This window comes from Micropterus salmoides, unplaced genomic scaffold (genome assembly GCF_014851395.1).
Source record: "Micropterus salmoides isolate LMB-PRFRI ecotype aquatic unplaced genomic scaffold, ASM1485139v1 Ms_hic_scaffold_23, whole genome shotgun sequence".
NCBI lineage: Eukaryota > Metazoa > Chordata > Actinopteri > Centrarchiformes > Centrarchidae > Micropterus > Micropterus salmoides.
In genome coordinates, this window is record NW_024041484.1 from 21,006,781 (window position 1) to 21,030,661 (window position 23,881).

The window sequence follows — 23,881 nt, forward strand, 5'->3', positions numbered from 1 at the left end:
AATGGCAATGTAGCTCCATAACTGTGTAAATAAACTGTTTGCTAACAAGCTCCACATCTCAGTGTTGTGTTCACATCTTGTTTCCAAGGCCACTATAGGCCAACAAAATCAGTTACTGCAGGTTTAACTTGCTTCTGTTACGCCTAAATGTCTCATTCTGGCCAAACTCACCCAAAAGAACACATCACCATCTGTGGTTTTATGTTGTTTGTCAGTAAAGCAGAAATGAAGATGCTCTCCTGTTAGGAATCATAACCACTCTGGTGTTTTTGGAGCTGATACTTTAAGACCAATTTACAGACAATCATGTGGTGTTTGAACCTAATCCTAACACTTTTGTTTAATTATAAATCATCACACCGGTACAGTATGTTTACTTTTTCAACACGCACAATTAAAAGTTGTGAGAAGCCAAACAATCACTTCACTGGAGGTGCCGGCTGTTTCGAACCGAGCTCGATAATGATGTGTTTCCCACTTTAGACTTCCCACCTCTGCTCATGTTTTGAAGAGAAATATGAAGGAGTCAACAACCAGTCTGACTCATTAAAGCCAAGTAGAACTTTATGGTGATCGTTTCTTCATCCTAAAACAATGTGTATAAAACTTTTTCCTAAATACTTAATTCAAAGCAGTTTGGTTTTCCCACATACATCTTGTGACACGTGGAAATGTGGAGACAATGGGATTTACAGCATCTGTGCTGATGTGTACTAAATTATGAAACCGGTTAGAGCTCGTCTTCGGGTCAATAACATGCTCCCATAGCATCTTTTCCAATATATGAAATCACATTTAGCAGGTATTCAATGGCTATCATAGCAGATTCATTTTATTCTCAAATATTTACATTTTACTGGTCACTCCAGTCACCTCCTTCTGCTTCTTCATCTACCATTTCACCTAGATGTTGCTTTTGCTTTTTTTCTTCAGTTTCATCACCTTTTATGTGCACACTGCAGCATAAATGTGCTAATTGTTCATTGCTGGATATCCGTCTCTGTTCTGGGGAAGTCACACATGGGAGTTTGTGTTCTCTCAGGATTTGGGGAGTTGCCTGGTGACGCAACTCTAATTGTTGTCTACCTGTAGCTGGTGTCAGGTGTCTCTGAGATGCGGTCAATTTAGGTTCCTACTGAATCTTGTCACATGGCATGAGTGAGAAAAGAAACTGAAAGAAAGTTTTACATTGTTTTTCAGCAGATTCTGGCTCAAATACAGAGGTAATTTTGCAAAATATCATAAAGGTTGGTGTTCTGGTTTGTTTTATTTGTTTTATTTCTGTCTCTTGCCTCGTGATGTGTCTTCCTGTTAACCACTTTACTTGCATTATTAATTAACCCAAAGAAAAAAAGAAGAAGAAAAGTCAAAATACATGAAGTGGAAAGAGGGACAACTACAATGTCTGTCACAGAAATGTAATCGCCTTCTCTTTGGAAAATCTGCAGAAAAGATGAAATATTTTAGAAATTTGTTCACTTTAGGTTGAAAAAATAAAGTTACAGATCAGAAAAGTAAACATTTCAACTGCCCTTGGTATAAGACACCGTACAAGATGCTCAAAAATGAAAAAATGCAATATTTTACTTCTAAAGTGAAATCAACAGTATTTATGTCTATCCAGGTGCACCTGTAAAACCCTCAACAAAGGCAGCATACACAAGTAACAGGAGAATTAAAGTAGTACAGTATTTTAAGATTTATTTTAATGTAAAAAGTCTCTATTTTGCCAGTTTTCCATTTCAGACACATTGCATTCCTATACCAAATTGCAGGAAATTGTTTACAAAGTACTTTTAAGGAACTACTGTCAGTTTAGACAAACTCCCTCCAGGCAATAAATTATTTCTTGCTTACATGTAAAACCATCACTACTGTCTTTAGCTCAATATCACTTTGGAAACACTTGACACACACTTAAAATTAAAATGTTTCTGTAAATCTCCAGTTCTAACGATATCTGGAAACTAGTTTGCAATACCAAAAGTTATGCAGCAGCTCTGCATGTTACCTTCTGTATTTACCCAGAGACATACGTTTGTGTGTGTTGGTAGAAGTTTATTTTCCTTCAGGTGTGTTTCCAGCTGTACTGCACCTTTAAAAGAAAACAACTAAAACCCCCCAAATGTGTGTCCCTGCTCTCCCCTAATCCTACCCCATTCAGCTTCAACTGTATTTTTGGACAGAAATGCACCAATTAAATAAATTCCAGCCTACTTTGATCTACTAAAACACGAGACACGCACCCCTCAACAGCAGGGGTGAACGCACTTTGCTTCTCTCTCTCCTTCTTGCAGATTCCTCCCTACCTCTCTCTCTCCCCTTCTCCCCGCTCTGCTCCTCCTCTTTCTTCTCTTGGCGTCATTATAATCCTTCCTCCATGCTGAGGTACAGTAGATAGACGCAGAGTAGAGACAGACTGAGGGGAAAAGAAAAAAGGAAAAGTTCTCAGTCTCTCCTCCTCACTCGTTTCTTCGAACCTGTCACTCCTTCGGCTTATGTTATTCTTTGATTCTTCTTTTCTCTCATTCGTTTGTTCTTTCCTTCCTCTTCCTCTGAGCTTTTATAGACTCCGATGAGAGAGATGGGATGTGGAAATTCCTCCCCTAACACCAACAACAACAGCAGCAGCAGCACTGCAGGTGAGAAACACAAAGAATGTTTGTGCATGAAACAGCAGAACATTTTGTTTATCTGAGTTACATAGCAGCAAACAGACATAATAGATAGGCGTATCTAAGTTATTTTAGTAACTTTTTCTGTCACATAATACTGTTAAAGGCCCAGTCAGTCATTTTTTGACCATATTAATTTCATGTAAACACATAAAGACGATTACATTTTGTGTGTGTGATTTTCTTTATATTCTTGTTTTAAGTCTGCACCTGTTTCATGTTTTGTATATGCCACCTTTCAGGTTTCAGTTGTCTACTGTGTTGAACATTGTAAATGGAGACAGTCCTTTCTGAAAATGACTAAAAATAAGAGTCTGTATCTCCCAATAAATATGTTACACGGCCATGTTAATGTCACTTTTCATGTCACTAGCAGACTGCTAGTCACCCTGGTGGAATGTAACAAAGTACATGTACTCAATACCAATTCGACATACTTATACTTTCCATTTTATGCAACTTTATACTTCTACTTCACTACAAATAGGCAGATATTGTAATTTTTCCTGTCCAGTGAAAACCATGTATCTCAAAATCTGGTGATTTAGAGTTTGAATGTTTGTGATAAACTGCAGGATTATGTGTTCCTTTGTGGGTTAAGGAAATTCTCCTTCTTCTTAAGCCAAATAAACTGTTACACCCCACACTCCCCTCCTCTTAGATGGAAAACTCATCATCACAAAGCTGAAAACATTGCTCATGACATGTTGACTTGTTGGAGATGATCAGCTCAACCTTTAAAATCTACAGCAGAAAAATGCAACATGCATTTTAATACAGGAGTAACATTAATCCAAAAACAGTATTTATAATATTGAAACACTAACCAGGAACAATTTATTTTACTTGATACTAGCATATTTTGATGATAATACTTACATACTTTTACTTAAGTTGTGAACGCAGGACTTTTTCTTGTAGTGGAGATTTAGTGGTACTAGTACTTTTACAAAAGGATATGAATACTTCTTCCTCCACTGTTAACCCTGCAGGTGCAGAAAAGGGCGTTCAAAAGGTTTTTGTGACTATTATTACCAACATCAGAACCCTAAAACTTTGGTGCACAGCGAGATAAAATGAGATTATCAACCTACCAGATTGAGTTTAAGACTGGTACATGCAGTATGCTGTATACATAAAAGTGAGACTATGCGACGTTTAAATACAGAAATAACACAATCTTGCTCTTACAATGTAATGTAATGTTAATAGCTAATGGTGACAGATATTGATTTATAACTTACATTACTAAAGCAGTTCACTGACTTTATGACTCTTTTCTATTTGTGCTACTGTCACACTACATGTTGATGTCGATGAGTGTTCACTGTCCTTTAATTGTGACCGCAGCGGCCACTGTTGCTTTAATGCTCCCTATGCGGTTGAATGTGAATGAGTTTTGTGACCTTTCATAATGCACAACCGTCAGGACCAAAACTTTCTCATATTACAAGATATCCTGAAAGTTAATGGTCTTAAAACATCCTCAACTGTGCTACAGGTATTCAAGCACCCCAGGATAAATCTGAAGCATTTTGGTGGCTCCTGATCTTTCATCTAGTTCCACCATCAGGAAAAACTTAACAATCTTAACACAACGAAAACATTAAAATAAAATGGGCAAAATTTCTTGCATACATTCATGTTTCCCAGAGGCTGAACCCTTATAACTTCAGTTATTTACGTAATCTTGAATGTCAAATGATGAATTAACACATGAATAATGATGGATTAACCTGGTAAGACTTGTATTATATATATTAATATAAGTTAAATTGAGAAATAATGGTGAATCAGTAGGAATTTTTTTTACCTTTGCCAGCTATTTATATCATACATCTGACTGTTTGTGACTTCAGGTCCTGCTGAGTCTTCATCAAAGGTGTAAGTTAATTTTACTTACACACACACACACACACACACACACACACACACACACACATTCTGATGTGTTAAAACATGTCAGTGTTGTTTGACCTTTCTCTGATGTTTTAGGTTTACGTAGAGCGACTTCAATGCATACAGTGCGTTTTAATGTGTGTGAATGTTTTCTGACAGTTCAGAAGAGTGTGTGCCAGAAGACGACAAATGGCAGTGAGTCCTTCAGTCCAGATTGACACTGTTCACACTTGTAATATCTGTTTATATACGGTATATGTAACACACATGCATCAAATACTGCACATATACTGTATAGAAGATATGAAACTACTACACTAAAATATATTAATTAGCATGAGTAACATTTGTGCACATGTTTGTGTATATAGGAACTATGGAGGTGTGTATGTGGGCTTTCCTGCAGACCTGAGCAACATCCCTCAAGTACAGATTGGATCCCTCAGAGGTCACACACACACACACACAAAAAGATCAATATGCAATATTGAAGTAAAGGCTTATCATTATAGGGCAGTCAGAACTGTTGGTTTGAAAGTTATTATATCTTTTTTCCACTGTGTGATTTGAAACTCGCTTTGAATGGTGACGTTGATGTTTTCTAAAGCACCACTTCTGATTAAGCATATCAATAATGGAATTATAATTGACGACTCTCTCTCATTTCAGCCTCATATTCAGCAACTGCTGAAAAAACTGAAGTTGAAATAGTTTTCTTTAATTTAGAAACAAGTCTTGCTTTTCCTTCAAAGCCAAAAGAAGACCTGTTGCTGGCACCTTTATGTCGGTGCTGGACTATATACATGCATCTTCACAATGCCTACACATGCTTCTGCTGTGTATTCATGTCTACTATGGAGCTCTGAGATTTAAAAAGCTGTCATTTACCATTTCCCCTTGAATGACAGGGTTTGATGGTCTGCCTTGTCCCACCCGTAGACATAATCACTGGTATATTCTTATTTTAAGGACTTCTTCTTGGACTGCTTCCTTCTTACTTATAGATCTATATCCTACAAAAAAAAAAAAAGCATAGAAAGTTTATGTCTAAGCTTCCAGGACTTATTTCTATTAACTTTCTCCAAAGTCCGTTCTTAAATGGGAAAAAGGGTGTTTAACGCTTCCTCAGCTTGAAATTATTTGCAAAATCACCTGAATCTTCAGGAGCTGAAGAATGGTTTGAAATCTTATAATTCTATCATTATTGTATTAGTTTTCATTTTAAATAGTTTTCTGTTTGTCTTGTGACTAAGCTGTGTTGTTAGTGCTAGTGCCTGTCTTGGTCTGGACACTCCTGAAAAAGAGATTTTTAATCTTACTGAGTCTTTTACTCCTGGTTAATTAAAAAATAACAAATTGGCACATCATGCCACATATTAAATGTTATATTTTCCCCTCTAGAAGTGCAGAGCAGAGTCAAAATACTAATGAAAATCCTTCTCTACTGTTCAGCAAGAGCAAATTTTCATCAGGCCTCATGCAGAACCACTCATAGGAAGAGATTTGTTTTTACATTTTCAACATATTTTTGTACTTACAATACAACAGACCTGTTGCACAAGTTAGTCAGCCTTTCTTCACGGGTCTTCTTATTCACTTATTTAATATCTCGTCTCCCCCTTCGACAGCCTCTAGTGTTAGTCTTGGGCCACTTTGCTTTTGCTGATTTTTTCTGCATCTAACTTCACGTCAGATTATTCCCCCTTTATTTCTGTCACAACGCAGTGCTGCTCCATCTGATCTGTGAAATGCTACAATAAAGCACACATAGCAGAATTTTTTTAAGGTGCTTATATATATATATATATATATATATATATATATATATATATATATATATATATATATATATATATATATATATATATATATATATATATATATATATATATATATATATATATATATATATATATATATATATATATATATATATAGCAGTTGTTTGCTGTAGTAAGCAGTTTCCCCCTGCTTCCAATCTCTGGGCTAAGCTTAGATGCGCTGTGCATGCAGGGCTCAGCAGCAGTTGCTAACATCGGGCCTGAGAAAGAATCCAGGTCATAGATGTGTTATACAAACTGGTAATTGAACTTAGTAGACAACACCCATTCGTTTGAATGAAAATTGTCTGTTGAGTTTATAAGCCAAAAAAGTTTTCTACTTCCGGATTGCACAAGTGTTCCCGCTAATCCTAACATTAGGATGTCCACATTTCTAGGCTCTGGGAAGGTTTTTCCTCAAAAATAAGTAATAGTGGACCTTGTTTGAAGTTTCAGGTGTCCTGTCAACTGTTTTACAGACATCTCTTTTATAATGGGTCTATGGAGAAAATGTTTTTTGATGGCAGGAGATTTTTGGCAAAGCTTAGCGATGGCTTATATGGATGAACTTATCCAGCTCTCTTGATACATCCATGATTGAGGTCTGACCTGAACTCGATATTTAGTAAGATCTGACTCCTCTGATTCAGACCGGAGCAAACAAACAAACCATATGTTTGGTTTGAAAACACCCTCAAAAAAGGCACACAGACATGGAACTAGCACAAATCAGTCCATGTAAATCTGGGTAAAACCAAGACTTTTGCGCATTTGGTGTGAACCAGCATGCTTACACGAGAGTACACTTCTACATATCAAATTCCCAATAACCCCCACACACGCACAGCCTCAATTTCCTGTTGAGTCTCCAGGGTCACAAGAGCATGGGAGAGAGAAAACACTGATGATCACTGCATGTGTTTGAGTTTGTGTATGCAAGTAAGGACTGTATATGTGTTTTATATGTTGTTAGTGTGACAATTACATTTAATTTAATATTCATTGTGTTTGTGTTAATTAATGAAACTGTCCTCCACAGAGAGTGAGAGAGACTCATCCCTCAGGAAGCCGCTGTGGGGGAACGGCCTCTAATTTTTAATGAAGAACCAGGTCTGAGCTTGTCTCTCTGTGTGTTTGTGTGCGACGACCTCCTCCAGTTTTTCTCTGCCTTTTCATTAATGAGTGCTATGATGTCAAGTTAGCAGTTAAAGGACCACACCAGTGTTTGTCAGTGGTTGACTAAGTACACAAATCCTTCATTAAAAGTACATATACCCTTGCAAAATATTACTCTAAGTCTTCAATAACAATTTCTACTTCAGTCAAAGTACAAAAGTATGAGCTTTTAAAAATACCTAAATTCAGTATCAAAAGTAAAAAGTACTCTCATATGGATATGATATCATAGTTGCAAATTAAATTTCTGTCAATCAGCTAATGGTTTTAGCTGTACTTGTATAAACTGTTGGATAGTTTGATAATAAAATGTCACTATTTTTAAAACTCTTCCATATGTTTATGTGTAAAAATCTTACTTAGTAAAGTAGCTAATAACCTAAGCTGTCTGATTAATGTAGTGAAGTAAAAAGTACAATATTTCTCTCTGAGATGTAGTGGAGTTGGAGTAGAAGTAGAAAGAGGCATGAAAAGAAAATACTCAACTAAAGTAGAAATTCCTCTAATTTGTACTTTAGTAGAGTACTTTAGTCCACCACTGGTTTTTGTTTGTTTCAGGCTTCAAAATGACTAATTTCAACAATACTTTAATAATTGTAATTATAGATTGATATGTTTTTTAAGTCAATTAGTTCATTAAGAACAATGTCTTTTTAATGTGCACATTTGTCTACCTCATGTTGTGTTATTAATTTAATCAGTTTTACCCAGTTAAATGCATAAGAATTTTTCTTCTAAGAATAAGAATTTTATTTATAAAGTACAACACTAAATGATTATTCCGCTGTCTTTTCTGCACTGAAAGGTGCTACAGAAGAATGATATGGCAGCAGGGAGTTTGTCGAGTGACGAGAAGAAGAAGAAAAAGTAGAAGAAGAAGAAACCCTTCCGGCGCTCCTCAGGTCCTCACTTTTGTCATCAGCAACCCATTAAATCTGAAATGGGAAACAGCTGCACCCAGTGGAGCCAATCTCCTCTCTCAGCGCTGCTTGTATGGAAGCAGATGTCAACCTAAAACAGGGCTGTTTACTAAGATGAAGGCGTTTTGATCCCTGCGTGAAGAACCGGGAGGCTGCAGGGTTTTAATTTGTCCCTTGACTTCAGAGGACTCCACAGGGTGCATTTCACTTGGCCTTATTGGCTGCATGTTGTGTAACTGCTTAAGGAAGTGTCAGCAGCAGGTGAATCTATATCAGCTTATTAACACAAAAAATGGCAGAGACGCTGTGCTTGTTTGTCGAGGGTGAAAAATGCTAATTTAAGGTTTGAATATCAAGCAGGAGTACATGTAAAAAGGAGGCATCTGGTGATATTGAGTCAAAAAAATCCAAAAACCAACAATGAATTGGCCATGTATTGTTTGTCTATCCTAAACTATTAAAAACACATCAATGGCTGGGTGCACTGGGTGACATATTCTTTCATGACCATGAACACACATTATTTTGACTCAATCCCACAACACCGTCCTGCTGTCCCAAATACCTTTAAGAATGAAAGTATATATTTATGAGTCCTTTTTAAAGATTTGTATCTTTAGCACGAACCAGTGGTCTTGGTGCCTAGTTAAGGAAGTAATTTCATTGTTCGTTGTGATCTTTTAACAGGATTTGTTGACATTAATAAATCTTATAAACGCTCTTAAAAAGGTTATATTTTCACATCTAACTCGAGCATACTCAAGCAAAACAACCACACGATGTATAAAGATTAAGTTTTTTGACCTATGTGAAGGACATTTGCTTTGTTGTGTTAATAAGAACTAGGGTTGAATGATTTTGGGAAATAAACTATTTTTTTTGCAATTGCAGTTGAGATTTAAGATGCAATTACTCTTTATCTTCTGTATTATTTAAAATGGACAAGCAATGAATCAGTGTATAGTATGACCAACACAATATTAGATGCACATGCACTGTTCTTTATTATGGGTCAGGCCTGTGTTACGATGAAATTTAGGTGATGCATGAATTGTTATTATGTGCAATGGTGGAGAAGAAATATCAAATTTAAATATATGAGAAAGATAATTTGAGAGTCAAGTCATTAAATAATATATCATCAGGTCGGCCTCCCTACAGACAACAAGAAAAAGTAAGTTCACCACAGTATATTATAGGCTACAGTAAGCACTCAATACAAACCCCACAGTTCAACCACCAATTAATGAGTCCTTATCTCAGTGTAAATCTCCGCGAGTCCAACTTTCATGAAGAAAAAAAAAAATAATAAACTCCTTTTCTATATCCCAGTAAGCAAACAATAAAAATACTCAGTTTGAGGTTCAATTCAAAAGTTGGCAAACAAAAATACAATCAAGTGACGCCTCTCTAATTGACAAGCTTAGTAATTCTCACTGGAGCCCCCCCCTGCTGCCTCTGTTACAGAGATAGTTACTGAGCTGACTGGTGGCTGTATGTGTACTACTGACTGTAAGTGTCTTTCTGTTGTGCATTTTTCCTGTGCGTCAAAGCGGCGAATGGCCCGAAGATTTCATTCCCCACCACCAAGTTACCCGTGGGTGGCACTAAAGTTTCTGTAGTGTCAGCTTCTGTCAAGCTTAAGGCCACTGTACAACAAGTCAAGGTACAGCGTCACATGTGAAGTTGATGCTTCCTATGCAGACTGCCTTACTCTCGCGTGTCATGTGACCAGTGTAATGTAATGTAACCACAGCCTTTGCGATTAGAAAATCTCTTTTTATCATATCCGATAATATCACAAATGCAATTAATCGTTCAGCCCTAATAAGATCCTTCATTTAAAGAACACTTTCCTTTCACAAAGTGCTTTACAGTATAAAAGTAATACAGGAAGACAGACCTCACCTGTAGTTTGGTTTGTTTGGATGATGAAAACCTGCAGACTCTTGGCCCTCCAGGACACAAATTGGCTCCTGCTGTGAGATGAGGTCAGTGAATCATGTTCCCCTGAGGACACTTACACAGTTAACAAATTACAGCTGCATGTACGTAACTGAAAAGATAGTCTGCTGTCATTTACCTTTTATGATGGTGAAACCACCAATGACGCCAGAATCTCAATTGGTTGGTTTGGAAGTTGTTAAAAACCAACTATACAATGTTGCACACAGGCTGCAGTCTCTGATATCTATATATCTATCTCATATCTCTCTCTCTATATATATATATATATACAGTGAGGAAAATAAGTATTTGAACACCTGTCTATCAGCTAGAATTCTGACTCTCAAAGACCTGTTAGTCTGCCTTCAAAATGTCCACCTCCACTCCATTTATTATCCTAAATTAGATGCACCTGTTTGAGGCTGTTACCTGTCCACCCCATACAATCAGTAAGAATCCAACTACTAACATGGCCAAGACCAAAGAGCTGTCCAAAGACACTAGAGACAAAATTGTCCACCTCCACAAGGCTGGAAAGGGCTACGGGGAAATTGCCAAGCAGCTTGGTGAAAAAAGGTCCACTGTTGGAGCAATCATTAGAAAATGGACGAAGCTAAACATGACTGTCAATCTCCCTCGGACTGGGGCTCCATGCAAGATCTCACCTCGTGGGGTCTCAATGATCCTAAGAAAGGTGAGAAATCAGCCCAGAACTACACGGGAGGAGCTGGTCAATGACCTGAAGAGAGCTGGGACCACCGTTTCCAAGGTTACTGTTGGTAATACACAAGACGTCATGGTTTGAAATCACGCATGGCACGGAAGGTTCCCCTGCTTAAACCAGCACATGTTAATGCCCGTCTTCAGTTTGCCAATGACCATTTGGATGATCCAGAGGAGTCATGGGAGAAAGTCATGTGGTCAGATGAGACCAAAATAGAACTTTTTGGTCATAATTCCACTAACCGTGTTTGGAGGAAGAAGAATGATGAGTACCATCCCAAGAACACCATCCCTACTGTGAAGCATGGGGGTGGTAGCATCATGCTTTGGGGGTGTTTTCTGCACATGGGACAGGGCGACTGCACTGTATTAAGGAGAGGATGACCGGGGCCATGTATTGTGAGATTTTGGGGAACAACCTCCTTCCCTCAGTTAGAGCATTGAAGATGGGTCGAGGCCGGGTCTTCCAACATGACAATGACCCGAAGCACACAGCCAGGATAACCAAGGAGTGGCTCTGTAAGAAGCATATCAAGGTTCTGGCGTGGCCTAGCCAGTCTCCAGACCTAAACCCAATAGAGAATCTTTGGAGGGAGCTCAAACTCCGTGTTTCTCAGCGACAGCCCAGAAACCTGACTGATCTAGAGAAGATCTGTGTGGAGGAGTGGGCCAAAATCCCTCCTGCGGTGTGTGCAAACCTGGTGAAAAACTACAGGAAACGTTTGACCTCTGTAATTGCAAACAAAGGCTACTGTACCAAATATTAACATTGATTTTCTCAGGTGTTCAAATACTTATTTGCAGCTGTATCATACAAATAAATAGTTAAAAAATCATACATTGTGATTTCTAGATATTTTTTTAGATTATGTCTCTCACAGTGGACATGCACCTACGATGACAATTTCAGACCCCTCCATGATTTCTAAGTGGGAGAACTTGCAAAATAGCAGGGTGTTCAAATACTTATTTTCCCTCACTGGATCTATATCTCTATATATCTATCTATCTCTATAATATTTGTGAAAAGATAAAGATCTGTTTTTTTTTAAAAAAGAGATCTGAATGTGTGTTTGTGGATTCTGCATGAGAACGTGATCTGGGTTTCTGAAGGCTCAGGAACATTATTCATGACCATCATTTGAAATGTACAGAATGTTATCCAAAATAAGTCTGCCAGTTTCTTCTGAGTATTCGAAGAGGTTTTCATTAGTATAGAAATAATATGCTCTTTAGTTGAAATTAAATACATTTAATTTGGTTTTACAAAACTGCATCTTCTTTACATCATTTGATCCACTTCACAAGGAAGCGTTTAGCAGAACAAACCACAAACTGTCAACAAAAAGGGAAAGTCAGCAGTGAGGTACACAGGTGCATAAATGCATGTAGGGCACAGGTGAAGGTAAAGTGTAGTGGAATGAAGTGTGTGTATTAGTTGCTTTACATACTGAGGTTTACGTGGTTTGGAGGTTTGACTGAAGCTTGAGAAGAACGCCGTCACTTGTAGGCATGTGAGGTATTATAGAAGCTCATTATGTGTTTATGACACAAACCATAAATCTTGTAGCATATAGGTGAGGTAACCATGTATTCATACTGTGAGCATACTGTCAGTCTAAGTTTAAGTCAATTTAGCTTTCCAGCCAAAGAAATTTAATTTATATACATTAAAATGCAGATTAGAGACTAGCTGGTGAAGAAAGTGGAACATTTAGCAGCTAAAAGAGCCTGACATTTTTTCTGGAGTTAATGGAGACCAAAGTAAGATCCAAAAGGAGAGTGAACATTGGACTGAAATCTACTAAGTGGCAGGAAACATGACTCCAAATAAACGGTTACAAATTTGCAGTGTACAGAAGTAGTGAACAGTTATGATAGGCCTATTGGCTGCATAAATTCAACCTAAATCTCTAAGAACAGAGACCCATCAATTATAATGCTCACAGTCTGAATGCATAGAGGGTTTATTCATACTCTTTTGCATCTTGTCCACAGCCTAGGAGCTTTACTGTGGACAAACAGGAATGTTAAAGTCAGTTTTCGTGAGCCACATTCCCTTTTTCAGTCCCGCTTTCTGATGGCCACTTCCTCTCCTGACGCCAGCTTCCTGTACAACTGCGACAGCTCATCCGGTTGTGGCATTTTTGACTCTGGTGTGCAGGGAATATCAAAGTCCGATGACACCTGAGACTCTGAGGTCTCCTCCAGCTCTGATTGGACGTTCTGTACGTTGCTCTCCTTCTTCTGAGACGCAGCATTGGTCCCCAAGTCTCCTTGTTCCCGCCCCCGCTGCTCTGGTTGCAGAATCAAGGTGTCGGGTAAATAGGAGTCCTGGTTCTGTGAGGAATGATTTGACAGAGAGGCGGACAGGGTCAGACTGAAGTCTCCATCGTTGTCGGGGGTTTCTTCTTCATCGCTGAACAGTTCTGGGGTCTGTGAACCAGTCATTTTGGAGGGGGAGGGGCTCGGACAAGAGCAGCAGGATTGTAATTGGCTGTTGAGGCTGTTCTGGCTGTCAGTCAGCGTCTCTGTGGTGAAGAAGTCCTCCCATTTCGGAGGATTAGAGGAAGCAGGTCCTTCTAGCTCAGTATTCTTTTTCTCTGTATCCTCAGTGTCCTTTATTGGCCTGATCACATCCTTCATCCGTTTTGTATCCCCCCCGCCCTCGTTCTCCTCCTCCTGCTGCTGATCCTCCTCCTCATTATCTTCCTCTTCATCATTGGATTCAGTGCAGTCCACATAGTTGCGTGCAACAGGCTGCGTGTCGGTGACCGTCACAGGAAAAGACTCCTCCGTGGACACAGGGGGCGCTGTTTTCTGAGGACTCTGAGCTTTCACTAAGAGACACAGATGAAAAAGAAAATCAATGGTTCACTAAATAATAATCAGTCCATATTAGGAACCTAAAAAAGAAGAGACATAGGAAGTTAAAATATTTCTGCACCATTTTTTATTTCTTGGTTCAGCCCCATCTTCTTCCTCACTGGTGCCAGGTCGAGCCCATCAAACAGCTCGTCATCGCTGTCTGGATCTGAGCAGAGAAAAACAAACAGTTAATACTTTACTAACACATGCTGACAAGTGATAAAGTGGTTTGTTAATTTACAAAGCTAATATTGATCATTGATCAAGAGTCAAAAAGTCAAATATCTACCCCTAAAATGTCATCTTCCATACATCTGAATTAATTATTTTAAAATATTAAATATATTCCTAATCTGAAATGATTTTTATCTGACATTTTATCATTCCAATATGTCTTTTAAGTTGGATGTATGTGGCTTAAAAAATACCAAGTTTAATACTCTACGCAAAAGACAACAATTAGAATTCAGTAAATCTAAAAAGTAGTTTATAAAATAATCAATGTATTGCATGTGCAAACCAGTTGCCAGAAATACTAATTAAAGCAACAATAAGTTGCTCTTTCTAATTAGACGTATGGCTCATACAACACGGAGTAGCAGGCAAAGTTTGTTCTACACAAAGATAAACAGAAAGACCAGAACGGACCAAAACTGCGAAGTGCAAAAACATTAGCAGCTACGTTAACTTAGCTCTTTAAAGGACTATCAGATTGTGGAGCGTCCCTAACCTCATCTCAAATGCTCTTAACTTTCTTTATGGTGCTTCTTGTAAGTGACCTTTGCTGGGGGCCTTTGAGACAATACTTAAATTAATTTATACATTTTTATTTATTAATCTATCTTTCAAATGGTGGCACTCTCAAAACTGCAGGGTACAGACCGACCCCTGCCTTTGCATATGATCTAAAACATTTGTAAAGAAGAAACTATATATGTACGGAGAGTAGAACCTTCAGCTTCACATTTTATTGACCTGTAAACAAGCATCACAGTGACAGTATTACAGATGTGTTTTAGCGCAGTGCACCTGTTATGGTTATTGTATCTATGTGTGTGTGTGTGTGTGTGTGTGTGTGTGTGTGTGTGTCTCACCATATTTAGGTCGCTCAACCATGGTGCGTTTGAGGACTCCCAAAGGTTTGTATATGGGCGCTGCATTTTCAGAATGGTTCCTGCACATCAGCTTCAACCTGCTCAAACACACAATGTTATTAAATTATTAGCAATCATCATAGTTATCAATACACCAACTTTGTGCACAAACCGATCACATTTATTAAATTTCTGTGGTATCACTCATTAAATGTTATCTCACATCAAAAGATTTTTAGGTTTTATCCCCCCCCCCCATGTGGAGAACTTTAAAAATGATCAAGTCAGTCATCACTTGACTGTAACAGAAGACAAAGAAAAGTCCCTCCCAATTAAGAACCAGGGAATTTTTGGTGTGTTTTCTTGAAGAATTATTATTCGATTAACCAAATAGTTGCAGATTAATTTTAATAATTTAAGATGGAGACTTAAATGATAAAATAAAAAACTTCACTCACATCTGTGTAACCTCTGTCAGTGTCTGACCAATAGGGATAACACTGGGGTAGATGTTGACTGGCTGAAGGTAGGAGAGAAAGTCTTTAATCTGAAATTATAGAGGAACACAGTCAACGTGTGTGTGTTAGTGGATAAACAAACAAATATATATATAACAAATCTACTTGTTCACAGATGCTTCAACAGCATTTAACTTTTTTTAGTATATAAATAAGACACACACAGACACACACACACACACACACACACACACACACACACACACACACGTACGTTTAATAATTTAAATAACAAATTGAAGTACCTCTGAGTAGGAGGAGTGGAAACTGAAGCAGGCTCTGTAAGAACTGGCTCCTGTTCTGGAAACACAACAAAAAACAAATATTTACACTCATAAACCAAACTTAATGTTATTTATAATGAATTATTCTGTCAGTGTCTTTTCAGAACAAGCATATTATACAACTGAGTTTTAAATGTAATCAGGCCTTGAGAGGAGTTAGTATTTCCATAAACTCTCAGACATTTGAACATGTTCTTACTTTATTATAACGTTGGTTTTCTTCGTCCTCTCTCCAAACCACATGGTGGACGGTTTGATGCTGATGATACGAAGTGGAGTCCCATCAGGGGCTGTACAGCCACACGGCAGCCTGCTGCCTTGGAAAAACTCCTCGTCCTACACAAATCAGTGAATCAAGTGACAAAAGAACAATGAAACAAAAGTAAACATTTACAATCAGCTTTCTGTTTTAACTTATTTGTTTGTTTTTTTACTCACTATGATTTTATTGCACTTACAGTAATGAGCACAGTTGAGAGAGCAGAAGAGAGACAGAGAGGTAAGTCTGCAAGCGCCATCACACATTAATCTCACTGCCTCGTTTCTTCATATCCGATATAAGGACGAACGGACCTTAAAAATACTTCCGTTTCTTACTCATTTATAACTTGTTCCAATTCAGAACCAGTGCTTCAGGCAGTTTCCTCGTTATAAAACCCTCGTCTACGAGGTAATACAGCTTCAGAATGACAGATGATTTTATAGATGACATCTGTAAACCACATTTCCCTGTTCCCACTTATCTGAATAACCAGAGACAAACCTTGGATTTGTATGGGTGTGTGTGTGTGTGTGTGTGTGTGTGTGACCTTAGGGTGTCGACAGGCATGGATCTGCGTCCTGCGGTCAGTCGTCACGTAGCTCAGGATCTCTGGCATCTTCTTGAACATCGCCAGATTCTTAACATGGATCTGAGTATAATCAAAAAACAGACGATGTTTACATGTACTGTATGAATTTGTGCATGAAACGACATACAGAATACGTGTATAGAAATGTGTGCGCGTTTGTGTTACCTGTGTGTTGAACTCCTCTCCCAGGTTGGTAAACAGGTATTCGTATCCATACGCAGCTTTACAGTTCAGCCATGCAACATGATATGAACTCTGGCTGATCCAGTTTCCAATGAGCTCTGAGATCCCTTTCAGACAGACCTCCTGCACACACAGAAAAATCTTCTATGATAAACACTTTTATTTTACAAAAGGTATTCATTTCACAATTGTAGTAGACTAAGCAAACCACAAAACATTCACATTTTAGAAGCTGCAACCAGAGAATTTAGGCATATTTTTTTCTTCTCGATTAACAAAAATTTCTGCCATATAATTTTCTGTCAATCGACTAATCGATTCAACCTCTAAACTACCGTTTAATTGCATAATAAAAAATAAAAGCCATAGTCATTCTGGCCAACACTTTAGACAAAAACTACAATCTGGTGAAGTGATATGTCTTCCAACTACAGTGGACTGAAAAGTGTCAGTATCTGAATTCAATCAAATTTTGTTCAGTTGACTCATAGCATGTGAAATGAAACTTTACCCACAAATGACTGAGGCTAGACTCGAACTAAACGTTGCTCAATCCAGCTAGCAGCTACATGTTATGTTCAGCTAAAAACACTACAGCTGTAAACCATCTGCTAATATATTTCAAAACATTAAAATGTTCCTTACTATTCCTGTTTGAACTTCACTGCTAAAGACTCCAATATATTCCTCCCCTGCAATTGAATCATGTTAACATCACAAAAACTTACCCGAGTAGGAATCTGGTAGAATCGTGGATCATAGAAAGTGGAGTCCAGATAAATAGTTTGAATATCCTTCACTCTGGATGTGAAAGAAAGAGAAAAAAACCCCAGCATCAACAGTGATGAAGCAAATCAAAAAACAAACAAGATGACGTACATCACATCACTCAGATTACATACAGACACAAGAAGGTGAAAGCGAAAGCTAACAGAACCGTTTGCTCTGGGGAAAGTCTGACACAACAGGTGAGTTTGACTTCATGCGGCGCTGCGCAGAGCTGACTTAACGCGATTCATGCTGGACTTAAAATAAGGCATGCTGGTTAGAAATTGTGTCAGACTTTCGTTGGCGCTGCAAAACGTCACCATGTCACATGACATTAAAACCTTGACATGACGGCGCAGGTTTTATTTCCGACCCCTGGAGCTCACGTTAGACTATCAAGTCGGCGAAAGTCGGCCACCGTCATCTCGAACGCACCTACTTTCTAACCAGCATGCCTTATTTTAAGTCCAGCATGGCCTCAGGGGGCAGTAATGAGCCCATTGCAGTTTGACACACCAGAACGAGGTGAAAAATACTTATTTGAACAAGTCACACAAATGTGAGTTGTATGTTTTCATCAGAAATGTTTGCAAGACGTAATGGATGAAGGCTAACTGGTTGTTTTGGCAAATGTATGTCTGGTTAACTTGCCCTTCTCCAATAAGGAGCTGCAACAACCTGCTTCTGAGCCCAGATTATTTAGGAAGATTTAAGTAGGATTATGTTATAACGAGTAATTTTGTATCTTATGATTGGACTGTTTACTGTTATTGCTTTTATATCTTATTTAAGTTTGATCTTAATCTTTTTCTCTGCCCTGCTGGATCAAAACTATAACTTAAACCTAATTATCTCTGATTTTTCTGAATAAATGATCAAACTCCTAAACTTTACTGTCTTTACTTATTTTCCAGAACTTCGAAAGAAGAAGACGTTCATTAGGACCAACCTGCTTCCAGAGTGCAGATGTTCCATTCTCGAGACGTCTCCAGCAGCAAACCTAAAGTCTCCTGTATACAACACGTTCCCTTGGGATCCCTCGAACAGGAACCTACAGACAGACGCACACCATTTCAGACTTTTCATGTTAGGATGTCTTAACAATTACCTTTTCAAAAAACATAAATAAATAAAGTAAAGCTTTGTCACATGACATATCATATTTGAAATTATTAGAGGTTATTTTTCTTGCATGCTGTGTTGTGGCAGCTGGCAACATACGTAAACAAAGACAGAGAAAAATCGGGAAGAGGTTAAGAATGGTTTGACTTGCATAACAGAGCCGGGACAGTGGCCTGCAGGAAGCAATGTGACCACAAGCTCTTCTTTCTGGCAACAAGATGGTTAAAACACAAGTTAGAAGGACAAAAGCCAAATCTACATGTATTAAACCCTGTGAAAATTAGGAAATGCTCAGTTTTTACCTCTCCAGTTGCCTCATTAACCAGAGAAATCTGAGTCGGACTCTCCAGCTCTAAAGCAACCTAGAACAGATCATTCACCAGGGGAGAAAGAAAAATATTTCCATGGAAAAAGAGACAGTACTTTCAATTCCACTACTCACAGCATCGCTGCCCTCACAATACCAGAAGGCAAAGTAAGTTGAAGAAAAAACAAAACAAAAAACCCCCTCCTATTTAAAAGAATTGTGCAAGTTAGCAGATATAACTTAATTGACTTTGATTATTTACAGTTACTCAGCAGTAGATAACACTCCTAATTATCCCACCCTCTACACCGCAAACAAAGACATTTGCTGTAATAGAGCAGACTTACGACATATTCCTCCCAGAAAGCGTACTTGGGATTGCTTAGCAGAAGTTCTTTGGTCACGAAGGAGCAGTAAAGCCTGATTGTACGACTGAAACCAGAAGAGAATATCAGGCCGGCAGAGACACAAACAGACAGAAGTAGCTTAGTAAACTGTACAAGTGCCATTACAGCTGGACTGAGGCACGAGTGAACTAAGTGGCTGCTTCAGGCCAAATTACAAGTGTTGCATCCTCTGTTCATATGAGTTTTAATGTGATGGTAACAGTCTGTGGTTCCTTAAAATTGTGTACAGCTGTACTGAAATCATTCAGCAATTCAGGATACATGTAGTTCAACCAGTTTCAAATCCATCTCACTGTACAGAGGGAAGGAATACGACTGCTTGAGCTGGATGGAAAAATACTGTTTAATCAAAAATCGTAGTATTTATTGCTAAATATGTTTCTCAAACTGTTTACTTCTATTTAATATTGATCAATACATTGAATTATTTTGTGAAAATTTGCCAAAAACAAAACAATGATTATATGAAAGGTGCAACTTGGGACTAAGTGTTCAAAAGGTTACTAGTGATGTTATTTTCCAGCACAAACGTCAAACCACTAGTGTCCTCCTTCAGTATCAGTGGCGTTAAAAAACAGAAGCCAGTGCCTAAAAGGTAAATTACTGTTCCCTCTTAAAAATTAAGTAAAACGTTGCTCAATAGACCAAACTGTCTTCACCTCAACTTCAGTTTTCTCTTCAGTATCGGTCCCTTCAGTCCTTTCATGTGATCTGTGATGATAAGACAGATGAGCAGCAGGGAAACTTATCGTAATCTGTTGTTACAAGGCTCTGTGAACGGTAAGTGTTTTAAACTTTACTTAATAATGCTATTTAAGGCTGACATACACAGGCTGATGAGGCGAGCTAACTAACCTTTGTGACAGTGGGAGAGGAAATATGCCCGGGCATGTAGGTTCTCCCTGTCGAACCGGTCCAGAGAAATTGTGGGATACTCCTTCATTCGACCTGCAAATGAACTCATCTTTACGCCGAACCTGTTGGCGGTGTTGTCTAAAATTGATTAAATGTCTGACCGTTGTTTGTACCGGAGAGAGATCATTTTGTTATCATCGCAGACGTTTGTTTGTCCCGCCCACCAATTTCACTTCTTGCTTCTTCTTCTTCGTCGTTTCTTTTTCGGCGGTTGAGGTGAATTTTGTGTGTATTTCCGCCATCTACTGTGAATCTATATATTTATTTTTCATTAACGAACCCCTGGTTAATACCAATATTGTGACAGTGGTTATTATCTTGTGTTCCAGGAATATGCCTCAGGAATAAAAAACAGAAAAATAAAATAAAATAAACTTTTATTCAAGGAGGTCAATCGAGGTAAAAAACAAACAAACAAACAAACAAACAAACAACTACTGTCCTATGTACAGTAAAGTATTATCAACATATTTATGTTTTAAACACTAATATTTAGAGTGAAATGTAGTTTTTATACACCAAAAACCAACTGCCCACCTATGTGGACGTCATGCAACAGTAGAGTCAGATTGTGAGCTGCTAGTTTATCTATTCTGTTTTTAAAAAAAAGATGATATATGAATTTTTTTATATTATAATGAAGCAGACATTTAACAAATATATTTACATAAATAACAATGCAAAAGTACATATTACAGCATTAAATGAGAGACAAATTTGCATTTTGCTTCCCAAACAAACATGTGTTGAAGAAAGATCTGTTACATTTTACATTGTATATTATCACGGATAAAATATATGCTACTAATTTTCCGCATACATGTGATTACAGTTATAAATACCACTATGAGTGTTTTCCTGTCTTTGTTCTTAAAATATGTGTTTTATTGTTAGTTTTCAATGATTGAGCTTTAAAAAAAAACATAATATTACATATATTCAGGTGTGGCAGGACAGTTAAATAATTAAAAAAATAAAACAGAATTTTGTTAAAAGAATGGATTTCAATTTAAGCACAATTCTGTGTTATAAAAAGAATATTTTCTAATAATTCATGTATTAAAGGGTGAATAACACCCGCAACGGTCCGCCGTGTCCTTTGGCGCCATCTTCTGGTAGCTTCTGGCTTCTGTCCTCCAACACAGAAGAAGAAAGTTCACGGTACTAGGCAACCAAAGCAAACTGTCACTTGTTAACTGGCGTCTGGAAAACAACACGTTTGAACAACAAATGTAAGTAAAATAAACTGTTGTCAGTCCCCTATTTTTGTGGGAAATGTGTGGAAATTTGAGTATATGAGACTGTAAGCTTTTCTGAATTTGCGTTATATAAAAGCAGAGGTTAGCTAACGTTACTTGTCGTCTTTGTAGCCCGACACGCACGAAACTCCATTCAAGATTATAGTATTTTAAAGTATCACTGCTTATAGATAAATATACTTACATAACATACTTTTATTTTGACTTTCTACAATTTTTAGTGTCAATCCTTTTGTTCTGCATACATTGTAATGCATCAAGCAGCGCTTAATTTTTGTAAAATGTCACTTTTAATGACTGGCAGGCCTGTTAGTGACAGTCTCTCTTATACATTATTCCAACAAGTCTTTGCTGATTCTTAAGAAAATCAAGATTGGAGCAGAATATTTACCCCTGCTACAGAGTGTTCTGGCAAAAAAGCAAATTAGTTAAGCATCTTCTGAACATATAGGCCTATTTTAAGCATTATATGAAGTTATGAATGTAACTCAAAGGTTATTTACAGCTTGTGTTTTGGAAATGTAATTGATGACCCAATGTCCTTTTTATTGACATTGTCTTGTCAGTCATCAGAGACCCCACATCGTTCAGCATTGCAAACATGTCCTGTACTACTAATAACAACTCCAAGCCAAAGTCCATTAGCAGAGCCAAAGGATGGACGGCAGAGGTGGAAAACCTATTCAGATTCCAGCAGGCGGGCTACAGAGACGAACTGGAGTACGTTCAAGTCAAACAAGGGGCTTTGGTAAATATTCTAATCTGACTGTAAAGTTGTAACATTGATTCAGAAAGAGGATCTCTGTTCACCCACTTTTCTTTATCAAGCACAGTTCTTGTAGAGAACTTTGGGTAATGGCAGACTTGCACTAGAAAACAGACAGTTTTAGAAAATCTTAAATTTTGTTGAACTCAGAATATATAATTAGAATAATTGCATTGGTACGTACAGTGTTTTAAGAAGGTAAAATTATGTCAAACATACATGTACGTCTGAGAATAAAACTGAATGCGTACAGAGGATTTGAATTTACCACTCAGCAGTATTACACATGAATTCTGTCATTTAAAGACAATGTGTTTGACAGGCTGGTACTTGCATAAGCCTCCTCTAGCGAAGTGATCTGTTTTATTGATGGATAACAGACAAGCTGTGTCTATTGTACCTAAAAATAGTCAGTTATAAATATCTTCCCTGTCTCTTTTTCTGTTTCCGTCTCAGATCGACAAATGGCCAGAGACCGGCTTTGTGAAGAAGCTGCAACGTCGAGACGACACATTTTATTACTACAACAAGAAAAGGGAATGTGAGGACCGCGATGTCCACAAAGTCAAAGTCTATGCATATTAAGGTGTTCTGGACTTTATCCATGTATCATTATGATACAACGGTAGCCCGTCAACACACAGTATGGGCACAAACACACCCATTTTGAAGAAGAAATAAAGGAAAACTGCATTTGAGAACCTGACTGAAGTTTGTTTGTCAAAAATAGCAAGGTTGCCTGTTTAATTTATCATCTCTAAACTTTCAAAAGCAATTTTTAATACACTAAAAAGCTCAGAATTTAAGGCTGTCTGCTACAGTTAGATGTGTGCATGACATGAATAAAAAATAGAAGAGAATATGAGGTAAATCTTGGACTTTTTGAGCCACAGTGAAATAATTTTACAACAGATAGAGATAACAGCAATGTAGAGAATATGTTAAAAATGGGCGAAAAATAAAATTAACTGTTGTTTTAATCTGCTTTTTTTTTGTCATTTATGCTTTTTTTTCTTTTAATTTTTTTGAGCTAGGAAAGTTAAAAGAAGACTGATATGGAACTGCGGGGCCTTTCGTTGTGTTTAACGGTCATTAAGAAGAGGATGGCAGCATTTTTGATCCATCACATTCAAATACGCCATGGAGCCATGTCAAGTGTTGTGTAGTGTTTTAGCAGCACTGAAAAACAAGTTTTACTTAGATACATTTCATGAGTTAAGTAATACTTTTTAGTTTTAATTACATCATTGCAATAACCAAATGTTTTGCTTTTTTACTATATTAAGCTGGAGATTTCATGTTCACTCACTGTAATGTGCATGTCCTGTTTCAAATGTGACCGAAGGTTTGTTTTGTTCTGATTAAACTGGGCCTCTCAT

At 37.7% G+C, this 23,881-nt stretch overlaps 3 protein-coding genes and 2 long non-coding RNA genes across 5 annotated transcripts; 3 read left to right on the forward strand and 2 right to left on the reverse strand.

Moving 5' to 3' along the window:
• Positions 1-579: 579 nt before the first annotated feature.
• LOC119918068 (overexpressed in colon carcinoma 1 protein homolog) lies at positions 580-9,380 on the forward strand. The gene is made up of 6 exons (XM_038738593.1): positions 580-2,642; positions 4,535-4,559; positions 4,734-4,769; positions 4,946-5,022; positions 7,434-7,504; positions 8,376-9,380. Exons 1-5 carry the CDS (start codon positions 2,576-2,578, stop codon positions 7,484-7,486), a joined length of 258 nt encoding a protein of 85 aa, XP_038594521.1. The 5' UTR covers positions 580-2,575; the 3' UTR covers positions 7,487-7,504; positions 8,376-9,380.
• On the reverse strand, positions 2,552-10,724 carry LOC119918069. Its single transcript, XR_005447388.1, has 3 exons — positions 10,574-10,724; positions 10,399-10,469; positions 2,552-2,636 (listed from the first exon to the last, which is right to left on the reverse strand). It is a non-coding gene; the product is annotated as an uncharacterized LOC119918069 (long non-coding RNA).
• Positions 10,725-12,396: 1,672 nt separating this feature from the next.
• Positions 12,397-20,652, reverse strand: dclre1c (DNA cross-link repair 1C, PSO2 homolog (S. cerevisiae)). Its single transcript, XM_038738594.1, has 15 exons — positions 20,418-20,652; positions 20,222-20,273; positions 19,503-19,587; positions 19,151-19,210; positions 19,000-19,055; positions 18,676-18,777; positions 17,687-17,759; positions 16,941-17,081; positions 16,734-16,835; positions 16,124-16,260; positions 15,886-15,940; positions 15,581-15,669; positions 15,123-15,220; positions 14,108-14,194; positions 12,397-14,000 (listed from the first exon to the last, which is right to left on the reverse strand). Exons 1-15 carry the CDS (start codon positions 20,524-20,526, stop codon positions 13,225-13,227), a joined length of 2,022 nt encoding a protein of 673 aa, XP_038594522.1. The 5' UTR covers positions 20,527-20,652; the 3' UTR covers positions 12,397-13,224.
• On the forward strand, positions 16,224-18,881 carry LOC119918075. The gene is made up of 3 exons (XR_005447389.1): positions 16,224-16,306; positions 16,385-16,423; positions 18,641-18,881. It is a non-coding gene; the product is annotated as an uncharacterized LOC119918075 (long non-coding RNA).
• Positions 20,653-21,552: 900 nt separating the features above from the next.
• meig1 (meiosis/spermiogenesis associated 1) lies at positions 21,553-23,482 on the forward strand. Its single transcript, XM_038738598.1, has 3 exons — positions 21,553-21,709; positions 22,303-22,484; positions 22,959-23,482. The coding sequence occupies exons 2-3, from the start codon at positions 22,338-22,340 to the stop codon at positions 23,085-23,087; spliced, it is 276 nt and encodes a 91-aa protein (XP_038594526.1). The 5' UTR covers positions 21,553-21,709; positions 22,303-22,337; the 3' UTR covers positions 23,088-23,482.
• Positions 23,483-23,881: the final 399 nt, after the last annotated feature.

Bases quoted from the DNA above. Each gene is read 5' to 3' on its own strand.
- LOC119918068 (XM_038738593.1), top strand. From the start codon at position 2,576: ATGAGAGAGATGGGATGTGGAAATTCCTCCCCTAACACCAACAACAAC. The intron at 4,560-4,733 runs GTAAGTTAATTT...GTTTTCTGACAG, and splicing joins GCTGAGTCTTCATCAAAGGT to TTCAGAAGAGTGTGTGCCAG. The intron at 5,023-7,433 runs GTCACACACACA...TGTCCTCCACAG, and splicing joins ACAGATTGGATCCCTCAGAG to AGAGTGAGAGAGACTCATCC.
- dclre1c (XM_038738594.1), bottom strand. From the start codon at position 20,526: ATGAGTTCATTTGCAGGTCGAATGAAGGAGTATCCCACAATTTCTCTG. The intron at 19,211-19,502 runs GTAAGTCTGCTC...GATCTGTTCTAG, and splicing joins CTTTCTGGGAGGAATATGTC to GTTGCTTTAGAGCTGGAGAG. The intron at 17,760-18,675 runs GTTGGTCCTAAT...TTTCACATCCAG, and splicing joins CATCTGCACTCTGGAAGCAG to AGTGAAGGATATTCAAACTA.
- meig1 (XM_038738598.1), top strand. From the start codon at position 22,338: ATGTCCTGTACTACTAATAACAACTCCAAGCCAAAGTCCATTAGCAGA. The intron at 22,485-22,958 runs GTAAATATTCTA...TTTCCGTCTCAG, and splicing joins AAGTCAAACAAGGGGCTTTG to ATCGACAAATGGCCAGAGAC.